The sequence below is a fragment of the Chelmon rostratus genome, chromosome 18 (genome assembly GCF_017976325.1).
Source record: "Chelmon rostratus isolate fCheRos1 chromosome 18, fCheRos1.pri, whole genome shotgun sequence".
Classification (NCBI taxonomy): Eukaryota; Metazoa; Chordata; class Actinopteri; order Chaetodontiformes; family Chaetodontidae; genus Chelmon; species Chelmon rostratus.
Window position 1 is genome coordinate 16,586,024 of NC_055675.1, and position 26,709 is coordinate 16,612,732.

At 40.5% G+C, this 26,709-nt stretch overlaps 3 protein-coding genes across 7 annotated transcripts; 2 read left to right on the forward strand and 1 right to left on the reverse strand.

The window, feature by feature from the left end:
- Window positions 1–224: 224 nt before the first annotated feature.
- aida (axin interactor, dorsalization associated) lies at window positions 225–7,911 on the reverse strand. Of its 2 annotated transcripts, XM_041958198.1 has the most exons (11): window positions 7,611–7,911; window positions 6,828–6,894; window positions 6,683–6,736; window positions 5,785–5,839; window positions 5,641–5,704; window positions 5,281–5,384; window positions 5,097–5,105; window positions 3,813–3,935; window positions 3,445–3,567; window positions 2,629–2,746; window positions 225–2,528 (listed from the first exon to the last, which is right to left on the reverse strand). In XM_041958198.1, exons 1-11 carry the CDS (start codon window positions 7,715–7,717, stop codon window positions 2,429–2,431), a joined length of 924 nt encoding a protein of 307 aa, XP_041814132.1. In that variant the 5' UTR covers window positions 7,718–7,911; the 3' UTR covers window positions 225–2,428. The 2 variants fall into 2 exon arrangements, with proteins under 2 accessions (XP_041814132.1, XP_041814133.1); XM_041958199.1 differs by lacking the exon at window positions 5,097–5,105.
- Window positions 7,912–9,087: 1,176 nt separating this feature from the next.
- rnf8 (ring finger protein 8, E3 ubiquitin protein ligase) lies at window positions 9,088–16,359 on the forward strand. Of its 4 annotated transcripts, none has more exons than XM_041958782.1 (9): window positions 9,088–9,294; window positions 9,542–9,670; window positions 10,448–10,896; window positions 12,011–12,218; window positions 12,545–12,607; window positions 12,749–12,838; window positions 12,935–13,042; window positions 13,235–13,439; window positions 15,983–16,359. In XM_041958782.1, the coding sequence occupies exons 1-9, from the start codon at window positions 9,172–9,174 to the stop codon at window positions 16,177–16,179; spliced, it is 1,572 nt and encodes a 523-aa protein (XP_041814716.1). In that variant the 5' UTR covers window positions 9,088–9,171; the 3' UTR covers window positions 16,180–16,359. The 4 variants fall into 4 exon arrangements, with proteins under 4 accessions (XP_041814716.1, XP_041814717.1, XP_041814718.1 ...); XM_041958783.1 differs by having other exon boundaries at window positions 15,986–16,359; XM_041958784.1 differs by having other exon boundaries at window positions 13,235–13,446; window positions 15,983–16,114.
- A 4,334-nt stretch (window positions 16,360–20,693) lies between these two features.
- tcte1 (t-complex-associated-testis-expressed 1) lies at window positions 20,694–25,200 on the forward strand. Its single transcript, XM_041959391.1, has 5 exons — window positions 20,694–20,705; window positions 21,229–21,409; window positions 21,497–22,065; window positions 22,840–23,289; window positions 25,030–25,200. Exons 1-5 carry the CDS (start codon window positions 20,694–20,696, stop codon window positions 25,198–25,200), a joined length of 1,383 nt encoding a protein of 460 aa, XP_041815325.1.
- The last annotated feature ends 1,509 nt before the right edge of the window (window positions 25,201–26,709 follow it).

Here is a 26,709-nt window from a genome sequence, read left to right on the forward strand (position 1 = left end):
TTGTAAATGTTTGATACGATTCCCCTCTGTCCATCAACAAAACTAAAACACTCCACAGGTCTCAGTCCTACCACGTCATAGTGATTCATACACACAGTTACCGCATGTTCATCAGTTAGTGTATCTTACAGTTAATTTACAGTCCTGAATATTGTGACATTACAAAAATAAAATCTAAAATCAAATATTGCAATGTAGATGTTTTAGTGAAGAGGAACATCTGCAAAGTCGGAACTGAAACACAAACACATGTAACTTCATTTTTTTTTTTTTTTTTTTTAAAAGCCCTTTATAACAGGGTGACATGAAATTTCAAAATAAAAGTAGTGGGCTTTTCTGAGTAGCAGTTTAAGAGAAAGGCGATTCTTAAAAAGTCAGTCCAAGAGCGCAATTCCTGTCCTTTACCTGCTAATAAAGATGCATCCTCTAGACCTGGTCCCATGTAAACACTGATCAAATCTAACTGCGTACATCAAACATCTGATCTGCAAAGTAACACCAGATTTGAAAAAAATGTGCTGGCAGGTGATAAACTTCCATCCAATCCAACCTGAACACTATTTCTGCTTGCTTTGAAGAAAAGGTGTTGTTAAACGTCTGGGCCAGATGTTCACACTGAATACATGATCACACATCCACAGCATTAAAACTGCTCTGCATGCATTCATGAAACCATAAATACAAATCAAATACCAACTGAAGCATGAACACTGACATACATGTGAGGACTGTGAGAATTATGGGGACATTTAATTGCTACTGGTTCATAATCTCATTGAATTTGGCCTGGAACAAATACTTAATCAAGTATAGAAATCTGGCCCTTTAATCAAACTTGAAATATTTTAACAAAAACTAATGATAATAATAATAAAATGTGTTTGACATATAACTGCACCATTTAACATTATAAATGCCACTGCTGACAAGGACAAGTGTGGGCTTTTTTTTACTGTTTAATATTCTATTCAATTTACAATTTCCATTTCATGATAGCTATAATATAAAGACAACTCTTGAATTTAAAGATTTGTAAGCAGTGTGCCCACCCACAGAACAGCAGAAAGAGCTCTGATTGGTTAGACTCCTGCCAACACACAACAGCCGGCCAATCAGTGTCTGCTGCTTTAATTTAAAGCTGCAGTAATCAGTATTTTTATATAAATGAGCCAGTAGACTACCTGTAATGTGACAGGTGTAGCTCATGAAGACAAGCCCACAGAGAATTATCACCCAGCTACAGCTAACTTAAAGCTAGCTGGTGTTCATAATGGAGAATTTAACAGCTACAGAACCTGATATCCCCCTCAGATGTCGGCGGAGACCAAAACAGAGCTAAAATGAGAGTGTGTTTGTGTCCATCATCGGATGGACAAAAACACGACTCAGATAATCGCTAGCGTTGCACCGCGGCCGCTGAATGTGCGAGCAGGAAGGTGGCGATATGTCAGTTTTGTGCTCACAGATTTTATCCGCTGCCCCCAAGTGGCCAAAAACATCAGTTAATGCGGGTTAATGTTAAAGAAACCACAAATGTTAAAGCAAAAAACAAACACATTGTGAGACGGTTTATGATTGGCAGACACATTAGCAAATACATTAACACAACGTTTGAATTAATAGCTTTTTTTATAACTAATTTTGTCATTCAAATTGTACAATTCAATTATTAGTAATTTAAGCAGTCTGAATACTTAATTGATGAATTAGGTCTTTTTAATCAGCCTTTAAGTTTGCAAATGTAATTAACCAGTTTGTAATAGCTTTTTTTTTTACTAACTGATTTCAGTGATAATAATTAAACACTATGAAAGTCTATAATTATCCTCCTAAATCATTCTGGACTGTGACAGGATTCAGGACCTGTTGCTTGTGCTGCTGTTTGCATGTCGTTTATTTAGAGAATTGCTCTGCAAACTGCAAAAAAAGTCTGCATTGTTTTGCAGCTGCTAGTCGCTTTTAATGTTTTGCTAAATTTAACTCGAGAGAGTGCAAACTCCAGCAGCACAAACGCCTCATAGCGAGTCAAATGCTATTCAGACTCAAATAAAGCACCTGCAATAACTCACGTTGTGTTTCCAACAACCAGTGAACTGAGGAAGACTGGAGATGAGGTTGTTCAGCTGATTTAACACAACCCTGCTGCAACATGTGTCTCTAACTGGTGAAAACAACTTATTTTAAGGGTTTTACAGCTGACAACAGAAGCAAAGAATGCAAAAATGCTGAATGAATGCGGCGGTCTGAGCTGATGCAACTCATGTTCAGCTCAGCTCCCTTTCCTTTCTTTATATGCTCATGGGGAAAAACATGATTACAGCCTTGATTTAGTATTGCTGGATGCGATGAGTTGGAACGCCACGCTTCGCTGGACGTGGATGAAGAGACAGATTAAAGAGGTGGTTCAAAGTTCAAGGCGCGCTCCGACTTAGCTGTCCTTGTGTAACGTCTGATGAAGGTGGAGATAGAGTTGTTTCTTTGTCAGAAGCTGCAGCTTCTTCCTCTTGAAGTCCGTGGGCTTCTTGTACCTGAAATTCGACAAGGTACAGCGTGTGGTTCATGCTTCAAAAAGGCAACAAAAGGATCGTTCAGATCATTTGGACAAAGAGCTCACGCCGGTCGACTCACAGCTCGATCACAATGGGGCCGGGTTTGATCTCGTCCATTTCCATGAAGGCGAAACACTTTGTGCTGGTGAACCTCTTCTTGGGTTTGTAGTGCTTGAATTCAAAGAAGATAGCTGCTCCTGGAGGGATGAATGACGGGTTTAACAGCATGAATAATTACTTCACCGGCGGTTCTGTCTCCTTAAATCTGATCCTCCTGTCTGTTCTCTCACATCAAACATTAAAGGATGAGATCAGCCTTATTCCGGATCTTCTTTCTGTCAATAAATCCCATGAAAAGACCAAAACCAAAAAGTTCTGCTCTCAATACTAGATCCCCCTGTTTTTGTCATGTTTATGTCCCTTTAAATATCTGATCTATACTTATATTTGTGCAAAGTTTGGCTCAGGTGTTTGTGGATGAATCCCTCCGATGTTTCCTCCAACACTGAGTTAGCCGTTTTGATGCTTGCTTGCTGCGGAGGTGGGCGATGCATCATTTCTCAGGTGTGCTTCCAGTCCAAAGCATTTATACTTCAAAACATGTCTGGAGGGAACTTTAAACTGCAGTAAATAGTGTCTTTGTCGGGAACTATTTTCAGACATGCATTAACATACATTTGGACCCAGTTATGCTTGAAAAGAAAGTGTTTGCACGACCATCAGAAGGCAAAAGTGTTAATGACTGATCCAAACACACTGGAAGGTCTTTTCATGGGATTTATGGACAATAAGAAATAAAAGCAGAGTTATCCTTTAATGTATGTTGGTAATGTAGGAATTCAATCATGATGTTAAATTTAATGTGTGCCGCTTTGGATAAACTGACAGGTGTTACCTTTTGGTAGTTTCTCCACATGTCTCTGGATCTCCACGTCCACACTGAAGTGAATGTAGGTGTCTTCCTTCCTGGTGGCCACGGGGGTGTCCTGCACCGGGTTCAAGTCTACACCATTCAAATCTGCAGGCGGAGAAACACAGATCAGGCTCTTGGCTTTGGTGAAACGGACATTTCATACAGCGGTAAGAAAGTCTGTGAGGAAAAGTCTTCAGCGGCGTTTCAGAGCGCCTGAGAAGCTCTTCTTTACGAGACCGTGTGAGGGGGGAGGAGCCACAGCAGAGAAAAGGGTGTAGCTGTAAGCTGAGAGCAGCAGCTGCAGAGCTCCACTCATACCTGACACCTGCAGAATGAGATGCGAGTGTTACCTTTGACGCTGATGGTCATGTAAGGGTCGATGCATTGGCCCGCATCCTTCAACCCAATTTTTTCAATCTTTATTGTAAGTAGGGACATCCCGGGCTCTGAGGGTAACCGTGGCAACAAGGTACCTGTGGAGGACAAAGGTTATAGACATTAACAGTTTTCATAACGACAGGTGACGACAGCACCTGGGACCAAAGATTGGCCAAAGGCAGACAACGATTTTCCGTGTTAACTGTTTAGCATTGTTAGCATCTGCTAGCTTTCACTTCTCAGTGTATTTTCCTATATTAGGTTTCTTTCATTAGCCTTTGAAAAGCTAAAACACAATTATTTGTTTTGCCTGGTCATATATTAAAGGTGCATTCATTCATTTTGGGCCATTTACCAAACAACATACGTCATAAAGTTTATATGTCAATACATGATATCCAACATATATTGTTCTTTTAAGCCTCTTTCACAGTGGACGAAAACCCACTAACACCCGCTAACATCTGGTTTTTGTCTTCTGGTCAAATCACACGTGACACCAGGAGAAAAACAGAAAGGTGAACTCCAGTACTGGTAATGGAAAAAAAAAAAAAAAGACACACTAATGTTGGTGTAAAAGGTGGTATTAGCTCTGTTTTTGGTCTCCACCAACTCCTGAGGGAAATATCTGGCTCGTAAGCTGCTTCACTATGTTCACCAGCTAGTCGCTAACTTTGTTTCTCTGTTGTTTGGCTCTGGGCAAATAAACAAAACAAATACTGATCAGAAGCAGCTTTAAGCTAAACTGGTGTATTAAAAACATGTAAAATCTGAGTCTTTGGTGCAGCATCAAACCCTCATGGAGTTGTAGTTGTGGAACGCTAACAGAGTAATAATGGGTGAAGGGTCTTTGTTGAGCTTGGAAACAGCAGTCTGGATGTAGGCACAACTGCACAAACGGCATTTATATGATCACCAAGAGCAGTTTTATTTATTTTCGAGCATATTTAACTTTGTGTTTCTGCCTTTTCAGAGAGATCAATAACAGAAACTCTCTATGGAAAGAAAATATTGTTTGGCCAAAGCTGGTGGAACTGAGGCTGATCTGATCAGAGAAGAAAATCAATGTCTAAATGTTGCTACACGTCTTCACCCTGCAGTCAAAAATAAGTATCTAATTCCAAAAGTACACTTTCATTCGCATTTTTCTCCATTCAGCAAAAGGCTGCGTGTTTCCCCTGAAAGGCCGTGATAAAAACAACGTGTGTCCCGCAGCAGAGAACAGGTTCAGGCGCCGTTTCGTGATGAGGCCGTACCTTGCGAAGCTGCACATGAAGCAGGCGGGAATGAGCGATGAAGCCATGCACAGCACCGACAGAGAGAACAAAAAGACACACAGTCAAACAGCCCTCCAGAGACAGGACAACATGACGCAACAAATCAAACGTCCCCAACAGTGGGGGCGCGTTTGATTGACTGTAATCGACGGCGGCGTGGTACCAGGGGCTCGCGGGGGGAAAGCCTCCGTAGAACCTCCTCCTGCCGCAGCATCCTCCTCCTCCTCCAGCTCCAGGTTCTCCTCCTCACCCGGAGCCAGGATTTTCCTGACAGAGTGAAAATGGTGACAAAAAGAAGAAATACAGTGTGACAAGATGATCTCAACTCAAAGGACACTTACTGGCTTTTGGCTCATGGATTAATTATTCATTATGTTTATTATTTATTTAATATAGAAAGCTCTGGTGAGCTCGCAAGAGGACTTTGGGTTTCGTCACGCGCTGATCCCATGTTAATGAATAAACTTCAATGCTCAAACAGGACAAACTGCAAAACATTAGATATTTAATAGAGGATATTTACCTTAAGGGCACAGGCTGGACATCAAAGGGGAATTCTTTGTTGTAGGTCAGTATATTTTGAATTACTGTTTGGAAAAAGGATACAGGTGTGAACACCCAGTCACGACAGCAGGATTAACAAGGTGACACCAGTCAGGACACTTACTGGTTTCCAGTTTCTTCAGTTCTTCTAACTTGAACTCCTCCGTTGACTGTGTGCACTACGGAGGAGCAGACGAACGACACGTATACTGTAAACCCTCAGAAGAGTGACTTTATCAAAAAATACGACACACAGTCAAAGCAACAAAACGTCCTGAAAGTTTAAACTGCACGATGAATTATAATCACCTGTCTGTCCGGATAAGTGACATTTTGAACCACAGGAAGTACACATGAGTTTTAGGCTGATTCTGCTGTTTTTGGACCCTGTATATTTGGAATTTGCCTGTTTGTAGCAAAATAATAATAATAACAATAATAATTAAAATTTCAGTAAAATAATGGGATTTAGTTTTTCTCCAATAAAATTAGATTTCTGGCAGTCTAAAGAAGGCTGTGAATCAGCATGTAAACCCCTAACCAGGAGATCAAATGTACAGAAAATCTAACTTAACAGTTAAATTAAAAGCATACTATAACTACTACTACTGCTACTAACAATAATAATAATAATAATGACAATATATAACTTTGAGAACACACACACACACAGGCAAGTGTAAAACAATGTCAGCTTCAATGCAAATTCATCATAATTTAAAAAAAAATCACACCTTATTCAGGGTGGGCTGACGAATGCTAAATAGCTAAAAAATTGAATGAAGTTTGGTGTGCTGGTGAGGAGTTAAACAGTTTTTCGTGGGATAGCACTGAAATGGTTTGGACTCACAGTTTTACCTACTGATAATTATAATAATAATTAGTATTTCTAGTTGTACTTTTCACCTCTGTAAAGCACTTCTGTTTTTTTTTTTTTACATTGTGCTCTACAAAATAATTTGACTGGATTTGTTGTTCATTCCTGTCATGTTTCATACAGTCTCAAAAAGAACAACACAAACCTGCAAACTGGCACTTCTCATTTCCAGGCATGTTGCAATCTTTCCTAAAGTTTTCTTAAAAAAACAAAAAGGAGGAAAAAACACGTTAGTTTACGCAGAATATCTAACTTCGCGTGCAGGGGTTTAAGACAGATGTAATGATTACCTTCTGCTCCTCTGTGAAGTCTGACGAGTTGGTTGCCTGGACCTCTTTCTGCAGCTGCCTTGCGAGACTAAATAACAACACAGAAGCGCGTTAATGCTCTGCAGCAAAACTTGCAATGTGACGGCGGCTGAGAGTGTGCGTGTGCGCGCCCCCTCGCGGTCAAGGCAGGGAGGCGCCGGGATGTGCATTTTTGCATTATCAGTGCAATTTCAGATAAAAACATCAATTAGCTGACAAAGCAGGTCCCATCTTTAGGAGCGTGGGGAGACGCCGATGCTGTCTGGAAGCAGGAAACGCTCCTCACAGCGCAGATGAAAACCCACCCTCAACAATGAGAGGGTGTGGCTCACTATTTCCCAATACTCTGAGGAACATCAGCCCATTTCTGCACTGCATGACACATAATGAAACACGCAGCTCGGGATGACTTTCCATGACAGGGCTCGGGAGAGGACTCTCCCCTCCTCTCAGGCTGCTGGCGGATCAATGTGGGATGCAACATGCACACTCAGCGACCCAGCTCCCTCTGCAACAACTGCCACATCACGTCATGGATGGGTAGGGTTTGTTTACTGCTGCCGGAGCTGACTGACAGCTCAGGGGGGGCTAGAAGTTCTCGGGGAGCACCGTGCGCCCGCTGTCTCCCGCGGGCTGCTGCCTCCCTGCAGACTTCAGCGCAGATGGATTGAAAAAGGAGAGGCGGAAAAGATGCATGCAGCCCCGCGCGGTGCTCAGGGACGAGCCAGCTGTGTGGAGAGGATACACATGTTGAATGCAACTTACATTTGGTACTCATCTATAGCCTCCACTAATTGTCCCCACGAGTCAAAGTCTGTGCCTTTCTTAAAACTGGCGTGCCATTTCTGAACAGTCTTGTTGACATCAGACATGTTGGCGGGGCGGATACTCGCGGCGCTCTCAGGGCAGCATAGCCGAGGAGGAGATTCATCTACGAGGCAGCGGCGGTAGCGGCGGCGGCGGCAGCGGCGGCGGCGGCAGCCCGGTTATCTGCTGTCCAGAGGCGCACAGATAGACCAGTGACACCCCGACCAAGCCCTTTCTGCCTGCTCACCCTCATATCACATCCGCGACAGAGAGGAAGTCCCGCCCGGAGCTCGGGGTGCGCGCGTTTTGGGACGCGGGGTCGCACGGCTGAGCAGGATGTCCGTGCTGTGAACGCGTCTGTGGCAGTGAAACACCGCAGCGGAAAAAATGTTCCTGCCGCTACATTTACTCAAGTATTCTACTGAAGCGCAGTTTTGAGGTACTTTTACTGAACTGCATTTATCTGAAAGTTAAAATTACTAGTTGCTCTTTTTTTTACATTTGTATTTTACATATAAAACATACAATATAATTCATGTTTTACATTTTATACTAAATAGTACATTTTGTTGCCAGTACCTTTACTTTGATGAAAACAGGAATGCTTTTACATAAGTAGACTAGATCATCCGAATACTTCTTTCGGCACTAATTTATACATGCATGCATAAACGTCCTACTTTATATTTCTACTCCATTACATTTAAGAAATATTGCAATTTTTGCTATAATAAATGTGGTTGAGCAAAAATTTACAATGTTTCCCTCTGAAATGTAATGGAGTAGTGATGTAAAGTAGGATGAAATGGAATTACACAAGTAAAGTAAAAGTACTTGAATAAATGTACTTGTTTTTTTTCCATCACTGTGTAACAAAGATGTTTTTCTATTTTTGAAAATAGAAATCCTGTTTTAACATACATCTATTTATTTATTGCTTAATTTATTAAATTCCCCAATAATAAAACATCTCTTCACAATGAAGCACAAGTAAATATTTTTTTGCACCATTTTTATTTTTTATTTGATTTGCATGCTTCAAATACGCTTTTGTCCTTTATCACAAATTTCTGTCGACATGTTTGTGTCTGTTTTGTCAATTATTAATAGGGTTATTAAACATTAACAAACAATATTTAATTGCTTTCTAGTGTAAATCCATGTGTTTAAAGGACTGTCACTCAATTTGACATCGATAACAGGTTCCACCGCTGTGTTTGGAATATTTGTCATGGGTCTGTATTTTAATTTGAATAAGTGGAGGTGATTTTATGATAAGAAAATTGAGTAGAAATTAAATGAAAGTTTTATTCGGAGCATGTCCTCGTTGCAATAGGACTGCGTGACAGTGGAGCAGCGGAGCGAATCTTCGAACGCCTTTATTTTGAAAACAAGCCACACGGTTTCCGGTTTTGTCCTGTCAGTCTCCGTCTTGACACTGCGCCAGCTACAAACGGAGGAACAACACAGCTAACGATGTGTTTCAGGTCGTATTTAGCTGCAGACAGAATGAGATAAGATGGAGACTGTAACGGCGGATTCTTCTGCGACTGAGGAGGACGAATGTTCGGACTCAGAGGTCTTATGTTTGATGAGAGTCGGAAAAAAGACAGACTGGCTCCGGTTGTTCGAAAACACTGAGGTGCAGTTTGCTAATGCTAGCTAGCCAGCTAAATTTGCCTTAACTTATATTAACCCTAAAACTTGGCTATGTTTACCCAAGATTCAGATATTTCTCGCAAAATATATCCTGCATTAATGGGTCATTTGTTTAGTTTTCTTTACCTTGTCTTTCTTGAAAAGTATCCATCTGTTTTTTATGAGCTAAAAGAGCTGCACAGTTGATGTAGCTAGCTAACTTTTGACATGTTTGTCTCTCGACTGTCCAGGTCACCATTGGACGTGGGATGGATGTAACCTACCAGCTGCTGTCTCCAAGTTGTCCTCTGATGATCTCCAGACTGCACTGTGCTTTCAAACAAAGGGAAGATGGCCAGTGGACAGTGACAGATAAGAAGGTAGCCAGCTGTCTGATTAGCTCAATAACGAATATTGTCCTTTATGATCAATGTTTGATTGATTTTCATATGTGAACAAATGTAAATAATGTTCAATAAGCACATCATAAAAATGTACAGAATACAAACAAATAAATGAATAGAGACTAGTTAAGTGAAAGAAGCACTGTAATTCTGTATAGTAGTTACGATAATCTCATATTAGATGCCTACAGTATATGCAGGAAAAGCTCTTGTTAGGATTTAATAAGTATTATTCTTCAGCCACACAAGCTCATTAAAAGAAAATGTTTTTAATTAACTATTACAAGTGCAATGATGTGATACTTTTTCCATTCAAAGGCATCAGTCTGCTGCTCTGTCAGCTTTCAGTAAGACCACACTGAACTCTAACCGAATGTCTAACTGAAAATAAATAATTCTGAGCTGAAAGGGAGGCATCTTTCTCAGGATATTAAACATTTACCACCCATTACATATGCAGTTTCAGTTTATAATGTATGAAGAACATCTCATGTCGATCTTCTCATGAGCTCTTAGTCATTACTGCCGACAATATGCAGACAGTCCCCTAATATGCATAGTCTCGCATCGAAATCAAAATTAGAACTTGAAACTGGAAACTTGAATTTCAGGTTGGGCGTTCCACCAACAAGTCTGAATGGAACTAAAAGGCATTCCCGAAGCATAGGTGTTCCTTCAGATTTCCAACAATCTGCATTATCTCTCATCTTAAGTCTAAACATTCAGGATTAAGTGTTGCTTTATTTTCCTCAGAGCCTCAACGGCGTGTGGGTGAATGGAAACCGCATTCCTGCTGAGGAAGCCCATCAGCTGAGGCTCGGAGACTCTATACAGCTTGGGGTTCCTGTAATTGAAACCAAAGTGGAGTTTGACTACATTCTCATCCAGCGGCCCTTCAAAGACATTAAACTCTACCTGGCGAAGGGACATGGAGAGGATGCTAAAGCAGCCCATGTTCCCAAGAAGCCCAAGAGGAAGTTGACCGTGGAAGATGTTGAGCCATCTACCTCAAAGCCAAAACTTTACCGCTGCTCTTCTGCAGACAAGTCGTTTGCAAAGTCCTGCCCTCTGCCACCAGTGAAACGCCAGCAGAGGCTCAGTCACAGCCGGCCAGAGGAAACTGGACCCGGCCGACAAGTTCAGGAAGTACACCAGCCCTCAGATGGCTCCAGCACTCTGTGTGACATGGACAACTTGCAGATGTAAGCCCCAGTTTACGCCTGTCGTGTGACTTCTCAGTGGCATTGCATTCAAGTCACACAGCCAAGCCTTGTTTTGTCTGAAAGATAATCCATCGCAGTCTTAATGTCCAGTGTGTAAGATTTATGTTGGCAGAATATAACAGAAATGGAATATAACATTCATAGTGTATTTTCAGTAGTTTATAATCACCTGAGAATAAGAATTGTTGTGTTTTAATTACCTTGAAATCAGCTCTTTATATCTACACAGAATCCGAGAGCACCTTGCATTTTTTTTGCAGCTTTTGCAGCCACTGTAGGTTCTCCGATATGTTTGGAAAGGCAGGTGTGAGGCAAGTCATATTCAGTTGGTTGCAAGCCGCAATGTCACCACTAGATGTCACTAAATCCTACACACTGGTCCTTTAAATACCTCACCTCATTTAACAACGCTTGCCACAACTCTTAAGGTATTTTCAAAGGAATTTTACAAACAAGCTATTCTAGGGCTGCAATTAACATTAATATTAATTAATATTTTCATGAGTAAATAATCTCTATTTTTTCTGTATTTATAGTTTTTGGGGAGGATAAATGATTCAATAGTGAAAATGTCCACTACAGGTTGTGAGATCTTCAGAATGCTTGTTTGTCCGACCAGCAATCCAAAACCTAAATCTATTTCAATTACACTGATATAAAACAGCAAATCCACACAGTTTTGAAGCTGTAACCAAGGAATGTTTGACCTTTTTTTAGTTTACTTCTGTTTATTATGGGAACAAAATAGACTAGATTTAGTTTGTGACTATTTCATAAACTAATCCAAGGTGAAAGCAGCACATAATTTATCTCCTTGCTTGAATTGTCCACCACAAAATATAAACATATAAGTATTTAGAATAATATATAATACTGGAAAATTAAATGTATTTACTGTGCAACTAATTGCTCCTGAGAATTTTTTTTATGTTGCCTACATGTGTAAAAACTTATTTAGTCTTTGTCTGAAATGTATTGTTGATAAATGAGAGGTAGAAACTGTGGCTATAACGTTATTTATGTTACAACCACTTTTGTTATGAACAGGAAGTTTGACCTCCCTGACATTTATTTCATTATTTTTTGTTTGCAGGTACAGCCAGAACATTCTGATGCTGAGGGAGCAGGTGGACGACACCCAGAGGCGGGTAGCCTCGCTGGGGGGAGAGCCCCAGAAGGCTGACCCGCTGAAAGAGGAGCAGGTCAGGGAGCTGCAGGGTCAGCTGGAGACACTTAGAGCCAAGATGCATCGGATGGAGACGTTAGAGAAATCCTTCAGTGAAAGTAAGAGGCAGCTCGAGGTGAGAGGTTTTTTCAGTAGCTCCTTTCATACCATCAGTCATCAGATCTAATTGTTGTATGTTTTGAGCAGCACACATGAAATTCTGTTTGGCACAAATGTCTATTTGAGTGGCAGTAGACATTTCAAAGATATATTGAAACTTTGGCACATAAAACAGAGAACTTAATCTTTCATTTTGACTTTTGGTATATTTTGTTAAGATTTGGATGCATGTACAGTATAATCACTTAGAACACAGTTTTGTTTTTGTTTTTTGTTTTTTACAAAGGACTGCTAGACAGAAAATCCTCTCTGTAGTGACAGTGTAACTTTTGATGTTTTCAGGCACAGAAAACACAGCAACAAGAAGAGCTTTTGAAAAAGCAGTTGGTAGACGCCTTGCAAGAGGTAAGTAGTATAAAACTAGAACATTTATTTGTTGCTACACCACAAATACAAGCAAACTGACACTAAATTCAGTGTCAAAAAGTGATGATGATAAATTGCTTTTTTAATTAGTTAATTTTAATTTGTTTTCAACACCCTTAGCAAAAGAAAGTAATAGATGAACTTGCCCTCTCTCGGCAAGGCTTTGAAGAGATTCTCTTGGCCAAAAACAAAGAGCTGGAAGTGACAAAGGTATGATTATATTAGTGGTCATTTTAGCAGGCTTTTTGCATAGTCTGGCACGGCATCAGCAAAAGCTTCTTTCATTTATTCTCTTTATTTTTGCAGGAGGAGAAAGAAAAGGCGAGGGCCCAAAAAGAAGAGGTGGTTACACAAGTGACAGAAGTCCTGGAGAATGAGCTTCAGTGCATCATCTGCTCCGAGCTCTTCATTGAGGTAGGATTTAGAGTCAAGTTAACATTTCATATTCTCATCCTACGTACAAGTCTTTGTCTTGATTGGACGGAAATTACATAAGAGCACAACATGTACAAAAACTGAACACTGCACTGTATTTACAGCTGTTAAAATCATGAACACTTCTTCAATAAAATAAGTGTTTTTAATGTGCATTGATATCATTTACAGGCAGTCATCCTGAACTGTGCTCACAGCTTCTGCTGCCACTGCATCAAGCAGTGGCGCAAAAAGAAAGACGAGTGTCCCATCTGCCGACAGCCCATCCAGTCCCAGACCCGCTGTCTGGCCCTGGACAACTGCATCAACAGCATGGTGGAAAACCTGAGTCTGGACATGAAGGCGAGGCGCCAGACACTCATCACTGAGAGGAAAGGTGAGAGGTGCGTTACCCACAATGTCATTAGTATCCTGCAGTCTGATTCCATTCAGAAGAGGTTCTTGATTCAAAACAGATTCTTGATTGAATAAATAGCAAAGGGGGTGCTGTTTTCAGTCTCCTGCTCCTTTATACTGTGCCAAACCATTCACTGGTGTCCACTGAAATACAACGTGAAACATAACTGTCATTCAAAAAGTTAACCGCATTAATAGATGAATTTACTTAAAAGCATCTTAAAGTCTCCTGCCTGTGTGTTATGATTATTGTATCTGCAGCAGTGGAGAGCAGCGTCTCTGCTGCACTCTTAGCTGCGGAGAAAGCCTTCGTTGTACAAGATGTGAGCAGGCGTAGGGTTTTTGAGCTGAAAAGAAATGAATCCAAGTTATTTTCTACACCTCAGTTGGTTTAAGTTTAATGCTGCATTGTGTGTTGGTCAGCTGGTCCGATTTGTTACTGCTGATCGCTGCTCTGTTAACATTAGTCTCTGAGTGAGAGCATATTCACAGTGTACTTCAAGTTAATTTTATAGTCACAATGTGCATTTAGCTGCAGCATTTTTAGTCGAACTAAAACTCTGGAACATTGTCTCAATTAAACAAGCACTGTTTTAGCTTTAATGTCATGGTTATCTCCCTCAAATTTCAGTTACAGAACACACATCAAACCACAGATTGTGACCGGGATGTTGCAGGATCACACTCATGCACGGCTTACCACATAGTTGGCCTATTTATCATTAATATCTGACAGTGTACTTACTAGCAACGGTGTGCAATGCGACATTCATCGGATGGAATGGCTGGAGAGCCTTGACACGTCTGGGTGAGCTCAGTGACTAACGCTCCTCTCACAGCGGCAGCAACCACTGAAGCGTCCTCCACCCTCAGCTGGTGTGGCGACGCTGCTCAGAGGAAAAAAATGTGGTTTTCAAGGTGTTTAAAGTTTAGTATATTTTCAAGTATATTTAGAGTCACTGCTTCAGCCTGTTTCAGCTCAATAGATATGGAGCAAGGGAGGAAGGGATGGAGATGGGTGTTTTAGAGTGTGGAGCGCAGTGAAAGTTTCAAACACAAGGTGGCAGCACACTGAGGCTGATTCATGCCTTCTCTTGCTGTTATTTAATGAAAAACTAAAAAAGCAGCATGTAGCGTTGAAATACTGCTACTGTGAATATAAGGTGTGCTTGCATTCCCCCGATAAAAGAAACGGATAAATAACATGTATGTGCTGCCTTTAGCAAATATATATTCATGTATATGGATCAGAATACAGATACAAAACGGTTGAATTCTGAGTAATTAGGTAAGTAAACTTTATTTTCATAGCACCTTTCACAACTACAGTTACAGCATGCTTCACAAATATGCATGAAAGTACAAAAACATACAATCAAGAAATGATTACAGGGTCAAACATTGGGAATTAAAACATAAAAAGTCAAACATAAAACAGACCAAATCCCAGTCTGCATGAGTAGGTTTTTAAAAGACTTTAAAAATGTGGCAGCGATTCAGCTGACATGATACTGAGGGAAATCATGTTTTCTGCGCTGAGCTAAAGCAGTATCATATTGACCCCTGTTCGCCCTGAGCCATGATCGGGGAACTAACAGGATCTGGTTGCCACATTTGTCAGGTCTGGAAACCAAATGCTTGAGCAATACCGTGAAATCTCTCTGGAGAGGGAAAACACACATTTTGTTTTCTCAATGCGGAAACATGACTTCTAATCAAAAACAGCGTGCAGTGTGGTCTGACTGATCTCAGTCATGGGGCACATGGTGGCAGTTCCTGACTCTGTTGATTTGATTTGAAAAACATGCTGGGAAATTTTGATTTAATGTTCGTTAGAGCACAAAAATCATCATCTTTGAGGATTTGCGAGAATGTTAAGCCATGACAAAAGCCTGGAGGATGCCTGATCTGCTTTTACGACATCATTCTGGTGAAATTTCATTTTTTCTTTTTGTCAGCATATAATAACACGTACTGTCTGTGCAGCTAAAGAGCCAAACCTTTGCTCTGGATGCTCCTTCATTACCGTAGTCCTGGGCACTGTAGTTTAATATACACACCTAGTGACGGTGTCACTAGAGCACCACATGTGTATTTAGGGCCGTGTGAAATCTGTTTTAATTTTTTACAGATTACATGATTTCCGTTGTATATTTTTCTGGGGTTTTTTTACAATTTAGGCCCATTTTGTGACCAGACCAGTGTCTAATTATGTGGCAGATGATCGACCTTCTGCAGGACAGCCTCCACATGCAGCTTGACCAGAAGCAGACGTAGCTTTTTCATTTTTCCCAATAGAATATCAATCCCACAGACAGGGTTGGGAAGTCAAAAAGCACTGAGAGACAAACTAACTCACTGTTAGTTTTAATCTCCTCATGGGATTTGCCGATGAGCGGAAAAGTCTAGAATAACATCAGTCTTTGTCTTTGGAGTCGTGTGAAGGGCTTGAACGTGGCTCAGAGGGAAGATGCCGCTCTTTCATATGTGTAAAGGCAGGTTTTCCTTTCCTGTGTTCCCCAGCAGCTGACTCCGCTCAGGTGATGGTGATCCATGACGACGACAGCAGCAGGAGCAGCGACAGCGACGGCAGCGTGGTGTCCGTGGACAGCAGCCTCAGCTCTGTGGTCTCTGTGGACACCGACAGTAGCATCAACTTGGACTCCAGTCCGCCCTACAGCGGCTACTCTGAGGAAAGTTTCGATGATCTTGAGGATTAGCCCTTCTCTCTCGTGGGCTGTAATATGAGTTGGACTTTTTGGCGTTTATAAGATGGCATGTAAAGGTCTCATGAGATGAATTCAGCAAAGGCTTATGTTTTTTTTTGTTTTGTAAATGTTCAGTTGTCTCATTGTCTTTATTTTCATCAAAAGGAATAAAGTTTCTTCCTATGCATTTTCACAGTCACTCCTGCCTGTATGTTGTGATGCACTTGTTGCCTTTTTTTTGGGCATTTCTTGTCTTTATGGCTCCAAGGAACTAGTTAATCCTATGAAATCAGAAGTCTACTACTGATGGCGAAAGTGTTCTTTGGTTTGTCTTTTGGTTGAAAGCAGGACATTTTATCAGAGAGACAGAAGACAAACCTCTGGTGGGACTGAAAGGACCAGACCAGCATTTTTTGTCAGTGGCATGGCTTTATGAATGGGTCCATCCACCACTTTGGTCCAAACTGAGTGTATTCAGAGGACAAATGCAAATAACTGTGACGATGCGACTTTTGTTGTTGAGCCTCCAGCAGAGCTTTCACATATCCTGTGAATTCAAGATTTAAAGAAGACTGTCCAGTATTTCGGTTTACGACCTGCACAACTAATGATATTCTCATCAATCTCAGCTCTGCTTTGTTTAGTGTAAATTAGTATTTGATGTTATCATGCTAACCCTCTGAACTTAAGGTGTTAGCATTTAGCTCAAAGCACCACTGTGTCTAATCACATCCTCACAGAGATGCTGGTCTTGAACCTACATTACATTACTGCAGACCATCTTCCATGACTTTAATGTGCTTTCAGTCAGAAATTAATATTAAATTTCAAACAAAAATTAACTTCTAGACTTGTAACTTGCCCAAGATTGGTAATCCATCCCAGTTTTATTCTAGCCGGTAGCTGTTCATCATAATCGAGTGTGTCCTTCTTAACAGATCTTCACTTGCACCTCTTCATGTAGATTTGACATGAAAGCTAAAACATGCATGATGAAGTCAGACAAAGTATCTGCAAACTGCTAAGGTAAAAACATCAAAGTAAACTTTGAAAAAATGGTAAGCGATCACATTAGGAATACAATGTGCTGAATTATTGGTGTGTGTCCTTTAATCCATCGTTTCTGTGATTCTAGGCCAAATTCACTGACTTTTTATTTTTTATTTTCCACTGTTGTTATTTTACGCTTCATTCAGCGACGCCCTACTTTCTATTCACCCTCATGCCCACCTGGGAGTTGCCTCGCCTGGCACACAAGCTGTGCAGTGCTTCACTGAAAAAAGGGAGCATTAATCACTCCCGAAGGCAACACAACACCCCCAGAGTTTACACCATGCCTCTCTGGTCCTGACGTACAGAAACAAATGAATGCTTTCGCCTCATTAGATAATGTGAGTAGCTTTTATTTTTTTTGTTTGTCAAAGTATACCTGAATTGGGTGTGCAGGAAAAAAAAAAAAGTTCCATAACATAATCAAATGGGATCACTTTCAAAAAGGTCTGATGGTGTACATTCAACATTTATAGAGTATCCTGTAAAGTCACTGGTAATAACTTCTACAATATCACACGTCAACAGTCCCTACTGGAGTGGGTGTCACGTTTAAAGATACATCCTCATCTCGCAAAGAAACGCTTCACTTTGCTAACAAATCACACGCATGCTGCGTTGCCTAGCAACTAATCTGACAGCTCCTTGGGCTGTGAGAGCAAATGGAAGTGTGTGTGTGGCAGAAGGTGAAGCTGTAGATTTAGTGTCGGTGCTGCGTTTGTCCATTTGTTGATTGTACTGTAGGGGATCACTGCATGTATTCAGTGCTCCAGTATCTGTATGAAAAGGCCCGTGAGCTGATACACCCTGCTGCACTGTTACGATGTTTACAGGCGTTCCATCAAGGAGTGCTTTGAATTCCTGTTGTTCTACATGAGCGTGTAAACCTCAGATTTCTCAATAATTTCCTAAAAGAAGAATGTATTTAGGTGGAGAAAACTGAGGCTAAAAACTAAAACTAACTAAAAACTTCAGCTAGTTGTGTTCATAAGAAGTCGTTGATATTAGGCCTTTCTAATGGAAGGTATTATGAGATGTCACAGTAGGAGATGCAGGTATAAATAATACAATGACTAAAGGCCAATTTCCATTTCGCAGCTTCAGTTTCAGGCTCCTGCTGGCTGGCTCACGCTGTCATGGCTTACTGGGAATAGAATTGAGCCATTGTTAATGTTACTGGTGACACACACTTTTCCCACCGTGACAAGTCAAAATGTCTGCTGTGAAAAAGACCTTTTAAATTTGAAAGGGCAACTCTACTCAAACCTCAGCTGGATCAAACTGAACTGAACTGAACTGTGTATTTTTCTGTGAAATAAACTGAGGCCGGAGAGGCCAACCCCCCTGAAAGGACATTAAAGATATATTTATTGATACTTTTAATTAATGTCTCTGTATGTGTTCTGACTGCTTTGTGTGACTGTTGTTTGTCTTTCTTGTAAAAGAGACCTTGATCTTTGTTGGATAAATACTTCACTAAGTAAACTGTCCTTCCTCATGCATTTTAATTGGAAGCTTAATTCTCTTATAATCTTGTATTTAAGAAAAAATAAATCATTTTGTATGTGTAACTCACCTCTTGCACTGACTAAAATACATGAAGTTCATACAGTCAGCCCTGCAGAGTCCTGCACTCAGTACTTTTAATGAAAATTTGGGAATTTTAGCAATTTAGGGGAAGTTTACATTATAATTCTTACACATGATGCATATTTTTAAGGCTGATTCCACAATTTTCATATTTAAATTTAGGCCAACAAAATTAATCACTCACCACAGTTGTATTCCTGGCATTAAAAACACGGATTTCAACCTGCATTTGGGGTTTCATGACTTGAAATATACAGAAAATATAAATAACATGAAAAATTTAGAGACTTTTTGTATTTATGCATTTCTAGCTATGGCCCTGTGTACAGTGTACATTACATACAGGTACTGATCATAAATTACGTTTGCCAGCAGATCCATGCTGCCTCATGCCAAGACATTGAAGGCTGATCGGTGAACCTGTACTGTTCTTGTTTGGTCCAGATTCAGGGACACCCAGTGGCGTGATTCATCCCCCTCTGACTCTACCCTGACTGCACTAGAACAGCAGCTCACAGCCTCCTGTGCTGTGGATGGCTGATGTCACGCCAGTCCATTAAAGCCGGAGTACGAGGGAAGCGTGTGTCTGTCAGGCCGTATTACATGAGGACGACAGTGATGGACTGCCTCGGGCTACAGTTGGAGCCTCTCGTTCCTCCATCCAACCCTCCATCCCCTCTTGGTGAAACTTATGATGCCAGTAGCAGCCATCTCTTTCTCTGTGCACTCTTCCATATGGAAACCACTATCAGATTTTACTGCTTCATGGACCTGCCTCCATCCTTGTGTGGTCATGTGTGCATGTTACCCACATAATTACATAATTGATGAAAGTCACTTGAGCTGAAACTATTAGTCTATTAAGGGATTGGTTGATGGACAGAAACATCCTCTGCAGCTATCGAGTAATTGTTTCAGTCATGGTTTAAAGCCAAAATGACAAAAAATCACTGATTCCAGCTTCTGAAATTGCAAATTTGATGCTATTCTTTGTCATATTAAACCAAATATCTTTGTGTTTTGGACTGTTGGTCAGACAAAACAAGCAATTTGAATACATCACCTTGGCTTCTTGGAAGTTATAATGGCCATTCTAAATTATGTTCTGATATTTTCTGAACAACCAACTAGGAAGCAGAGTTTTAACTTATCTCAGTACAGCTTTACAGCAGATTCAGTTGTAGGAAATCACTGATTTACCCTCTAACACAGTAGCTATGCACCTGCTTTGTGCTGTTGTTTGTAAGAAAGATGGATTCACTCCAGCATGCTCTCATCCAAAAGGCCCGTGGTCCATATCCGTGGTCCATCTGCCAGTTATGTAGAATCCAAATGTTGTTCACAGCATGATCAGGCTGAAGAGTGCAGCATCTCCAGCACGCAGCCTCCTGCAACAATGATGTCACACAGACCTAAAAACACATTCAACACTCATATCAGTGTTCTCCTTTTGTCTCCAACTGCTAAAATATTACTGTACTGTAATAATCATTAGGCCTGCTGATCGTAATTTTGTAGTCTTCCCCAGGCATCTCTTCCATTCCTGCATTAAATGCTTAATAGATATCAGTTTCTTTAAAATAATTTCTCATGTGGGTTTAAACACTAGAATTAATTGGTATTTTTAAAAATATTAAAAATACATTTTTTGTTCTTGTGTTTATAGTGCCTGCGTGCATTTAGATTTTGATCGAATCAATCAATTAATCTAATCTGTGCTGCACTTGGACTGCTTTATCTGAGGAAAAGTTATGTTGCATTCTATGTAAGTCGGAAATTCCGGCTTTCTATAAGTATAACGTGTAAAACAGATGGTGTTGGCTTGATTCACGATTTCTTACCCAGTATCTTTCCAAAGTTCCGTTATATTATGTCTTCTAAACACAATGGCAGACACTGTAAATGTAGAAACGTTAGCACGTTTCTGCTTGAGGTACACCGCTCTTGCCGTTAGATAACGTCCAGGGCTGAGTGCTCAAAATTCCGGGGTTAACGGTGTGAAGAGCGTGCTGTTACCAAGGAGACGGATGAAGCCCAGACCAGCGCACAGCAAGTACATGCTAACGTTTGAGCGTGTGTATGTGAATAACGGTATTAATTAAATGTTAAATATCTGTCGGTTTATCACTTTAAAGATGTTTTTTCACTGGTACATTGATTGGCTGCAGTAGTAAGGTAGTAGCATTTAAGCTAACGTGAGTGTGGAGGTAACCTAAGTTAGTTTAGAGACACTTTTGGCTAACGTTAGCCGCAGAATGGCAGCATGTTGACGCTAGCTAATGCGCATGTTAAATGTCATTAAACAAACTTTCATCACATGAGCACATCAGAAAATAAGCAAGAATCCATCTACAGTTACTGTGATGTGAAACCTTCAATGTGCATTTTAATTCTAATGTTTCTTCTTTTTAAAGCAGATAGCAGAAGTACAAAAACCCAGCCACAATGCCCACATCCCCGAGTCCTGCAGGAGCCAACCTCAGCCCAGCTAAAGACTACAGAATGACGAGGAGGATCATTGCTGAGGATCGAGACTGGTCCCTGGCTATAGTGCCCTGTTTATCAAACCTCTGTCTGCAAAGCATCATGAGAAACTTTGAGGGTATGCTGTTGTTTCCAGTACCAATATTATACACACTTACATTTCTAGTAGATATGGAACTTAATGCTAAATTGAAACCTTTTACAGAAAAGCCCATATTTGAAGACCTGACACCCCACCAGAAAGACTTTGTGCAGGAGAGGCTGTCCACTTCCCTGAGCCTGCACGTGACAGCTAACCTGATCAACGATGGTGTCTATTGGAAGCGGTGCTGCGAGCAGCGGTGGGACCTTTGTGACGTCTCTCACTACAGCCACAGCTGGAAACGAATGTACTTTGAGAGGCACATGGAGAACATGATTGAGCTTTTTATCCCAGATGTGACAGATCCTAAGACAGTTCTAGAGACGGTACCTCTTTGTAAGAACTATGTGAAAAGACTGGATATCTCCCAACTCCTGCCGCCTATCAAGGAGCCCCAGAAGGAGGAAGAGGAACATGGCTTCGAGTTGGCAAGTGACACTGACTATGATGGACCGTCTATGGACCACTTTGACTTTAACATCATGCTCAACAAGCTGACAAACCTGGAAGAGCTCCACTTGGTGTACAGGGTCAAACAGTGTGGCATGAACTTTGAATGGAAGATGTTTGAGATGACTGACAGAGACTGTGAGTCCCTCGCCAAGGCCCTGAAGTCCTGCGAGACTTTGAAGGTGACCAGTGATTCCTCCGCAGTGGCTTTATGGCATGCTGACTCTTTCAGCTCTGATTGTGTGGAGCATGTTTGTTTGTTGTCATTCAGCACTTCTGACTTTCTTGGCAGTTGCAAAGCATCATTTACAGACATTTTACAGTCCCTGTGTCATGAAATGGGAAAATTGTTGTTGGCACTACCCGAGCATTAAATTCATGCTCTATTTACATCAAAGAAAAGACAGCAAAGCCTCTGGCTGCAACCTAAATAAGTCACTTTTTGAACACAACATGTTTGTCACATTAATTTGTCACTGCATGAGAACATTGAGGCATATATCTGGTTTCTGTGCATGACATGGGAACTTCACAAGAGATTTTTGGACTTGATATTAGGGCTGCAATTTATGATCGATCCATCTGTTCATAATTGTTTTGATGAATTGTCTACAATATATCAGAAAATAGTGAAAACTGTCCAGCATTAACTCCTCGGTGACAATTATGACTGCAACAGCCCAAAACCCAAAGATATTTCACTTACATTCATTTCATTTATGATATGAAACAGAAAAAACATTATATTGTATAAAGCATAGTCCCCCACTGTTCTGCAGTGCTTGCATAGAATAGTATTTATACATGTGTCGAATTCATATTGTTCAAAAAACAGAAAGGGTAGTTATTCTCAAGATCTTTGCCTATGACATATTAGCTGTACTCCTATTTATTATGTTTTTTTGTGCTACACACCCCACAATCTTGATAATCTTATATATATACTCTTTTTACAGCTTCTAAGGCTCCATCAAAGCCACATTGAGGACAAAAAGTGTCGCATGCTGGTGAAATACCTTTTGCACCACCCATCCCTGAGGGAGCTTGACTTTTCTCACAACCTGATCGGAGACAAAGGAGCCAGAGCCATCGGCAAACTGCTCACCAATAGCAAACTGGAGATACTGAACCTGTGTGACAACGACATTCGAGGCCCGGGAGCCAAAGCTATAGCTCACGCTTTGTCCAAGAATTCCACCCTTTTGTCACTCAACCTACGTCTCAACCGTTTGCGAGATGAGGGGGGCGAGGCTATTGGCAAGGCCTTGCTGAACAACCACATCCTACGTCACCTGCACCTGGGAGGCAATGAGGTGACGAGGCCTACTGCTATTGCACTGGCTAAAGTGCTATTTCAGAATAACACCCTGAAGAGCGTGAATCTCTCCTGCAACAACCTGGGTGTGGTGAGTAAATGACTCTTAGATCAACACCCCCAGGGAGGTGATAGATATAAAGTTTTACCTGAGGCTGCTGCCAAAGAAAAGGGTTCATAAACTGTGCAGGCAATTTTAATATGTTACACATTCAGTTTGTCAAACTCAATTTGACACAGATTTCATCAGTCAAATGTGGATTTTCTTTAAACTTGGCTGCACATGGGTTTAAAGTTGCAGTTTGAGCTGAATTAACCAGTAAACTGTTATTTTTCTAGCAAAAATACCAAAGATTCACTGATTCCTTTCTATAGAATGTGCCTATTTTGTGGTTTTGTCCATCTTTTATTAGACTTTGATTCTAAAAACACTGGGACATTGTGTAAACCATAATTAAAGCAGAATGTGATCATTTGCTAATCCTTTTTGACACATACTCAATTGAAAACAGTACAGTGACAGTATATTTAATGTTTGACCTCATCAATTTCATTGATTTTTGTAAATATCTGCTTATTCTGAATTTGATGCAGCAACACGTTTTAAACAAGTTGGGACAGGAGCAACAAAAGACTGGGAAAGTTGTGGAACGCTCCAAAAACAGCTGTTTGGATCATTCCACAGGTAAACAGGTTGATTGGTAACAGGTGATAGTATCATGAATGGGTATGAAAAGAGCATCCTGGAAAGGCTCAGTCACTCACAAGCAAGGATGGAGTGAGGTTCACCACTTTGTGAACACATGATTGGATAAAGGATGTTACTACACGGGCTCAGGAACACCTCATAAGACCGTTGTCAGTAAACACAGTTTGTTTGCAAATGATTGCATTCTGTTGTTCCACAGTGTCCCAACTTTTTTGAAATTGGGGTTGTAGTAAACTTCAGATTTTGGGGGTTTTAGACTGTTGATCAGACGAAATAAGCTATTTAGATATGTCAACTTGGACTCTAGGAAAATGTTACAAGCATTTTTCACAACTTTCTGACGTTTAACAGATGACTTGACTACATCCAGTAGTTAAAGAAAAAAAAAAGAAATGTCCAAAATGAACAAAAATATTGCAAGTTATCCTTCCAATGTTCTGATTTTACCATAAGAATGTAGATGGCAATTATTTCTGTAAAATGTTATCATAGGAAGGACTTTGAAACACTGGATTATCTTCACCCCTAAATCATGCTCGTGCCAGTGTAGACATAGTACAGTGAAAGTAGCACACAAAATAGCTTTAAAGTACAGGGTTTTTAAATTATTCATTGACATGTGGAAAACATGCAATAATGGAAAGCTAAGTAAGTGCTGTTTCCCCATGAGAGATAGATCAGATTTTTCCCCATCTCATGCTCTCTCCTCTTCAAGATTTCACTGCGCAGTATATCTGTGACTGGAATACACTGCGGAGGATCAAAAATCACCCACATAGCAGAAATGCAACGTGTACATCCATCAATACTGTATCTGTGACCTTGGTCTGCTCGTCACAAAAATAGAAATGGCTGTTTCAGACTTAACAATGAAATGACACTGCCCATAAGCAGTTTAGAAAGTGTGGGCTACAGTATTTCAGACAGCCAGAGTTGCCGCGGGGGATTTTTCAAGGTTGGCAAGACCCTCCTCCGACCTTTTCAGAACAGCATCCTGTGAGGTGCTCAACATGGCCGTGCTTTTACACCAAATGTGTTTGTTTGTTCTCTTTCTCCCTTTCTGTGTGTGTGTGTGTGTGTGTGTGTGTGTGTGTGTGTGTGTGTGTGTGTGTGTGAGCGCAGGATGGAGGTAAAGCTCTGGAGGAGGCGATGTCTCACAACACCAGCCTAACAGAATGTGATCTCCGTCTGACGGAGGTTGATGAGCAGAGCGTTACCTTCATTAACCAGGTGGTTTGGACCAACCAGAGTTTGGAGCAAAGGAGATCTGCACTAGAGAGTAAAACCAAGTAGCTTTTTTTTTTAAAAATACAACCCCATCTCTTTTAGAAATTGACTCCTGCACCCCCACATATTAATTTAGCCATGTTGCATGATCACTGTATGCCAGTTCTGCATCTCAAATGAAGTAGCTGATTACACAAAATAGGCATTTTGCTCATATGACGTGCTGCTATAAGAGGAAAAATCTATGTTATGATGCTTATCATTTGTCAGCTTTACATTTTTGTGTCCATCTTGATATTTGATGGTGTATATCTCTAATGGCTACAGAAAATTGCCAAAAGAATGTTCCTTATTGCTGTTTTGGACATAACCACAAACACAGCTTTAAACAAAACAACATGTGCAAAAGCTAGAATTGAAAAAAACAGCGATAATATGTCTCATCATCAGCATGTTTGTCACATACTAAGACATAGACCACATGTCCAGTTTACAATACGCAAACACACTGAATTTCTTTGTGATGTGGCAACAATTGTCATGAAGTAATTGTTGACACATATTTTAGTGAGCATTTCAGTTTATTGAGGAGTCTTTTTTTCCATTTTGATACACAGATTTGGTTTTCAGTCCTTATGTAGCATCAAGGCAACGTTGTGGTGGTGTTGGAATACATACAGACTTGTGTTGTTGTTTTTTTTACCTATATCTACTGGTTAATAGTATAATAGTAACATCTTTGCTTGGCAGCAACAAAACATCAAAATGTTTTCCTAGTTTTTAATCTTGCAAAAACACTACTTGTTTTCTAGAATCATATAAAAAGAGGCGAAGCTATTCTGTAAGTTGATGGTGGACGAGTACATAAAGCAATTTACATATGATAGAATACTGATGTTCTTTGGATCAGTAATCACCATCAATCATCACTCATTTTCCTTAAAAAGATGTGTTTGTGTTTACGTGTGTGTACAAATAATCCTAAATCAGTCAAATCATTTTCAGTTAAATAAATGTGCATCAAATGTGATTTAAGAAAATGTAAAAAAAAAATAGGTTTAAAGGGGAAAAAAGGGTAAATAAAAAGCAGCACAAAGATGCTGTTGGCTGCTAAACCTGAAAACTTTAACAAAGGATTGTATCACCGTTTGTGGCTTCACAAACTCACATCTGCACATGAAAAATGTCCCTGCTTCATTTACCTCTAAGTGTGCGTGACACATTCAGCTAAGCACATAGATCCACGTCGACAGTCCTGCTAACCTCTCGTCTCTACTTTATTTACAGTACAAATCCTTTCTGCCCTACAGTCTTGAAAAAGCACAAAATTATTTAAATATAAAAAGACGAACCCCAGAGCATTTCTGAGTGAAAGAGTACATATCATAACAACCTTATCTACTTAATCGTGGGCTGAGTCTTTCTGGAACAAGACTGTTGCCATCTCTCCTCCTCCCAAAAGCGATTACACGTTGGCGTGCCAGATTTACTGTCCTTTTCCTGTGCACGAGCACGAACGCTGCCTGTTGCTGATTGGCCGGAATCGTGTTGTGTGGCTCAGTCCGACCCTTTTAC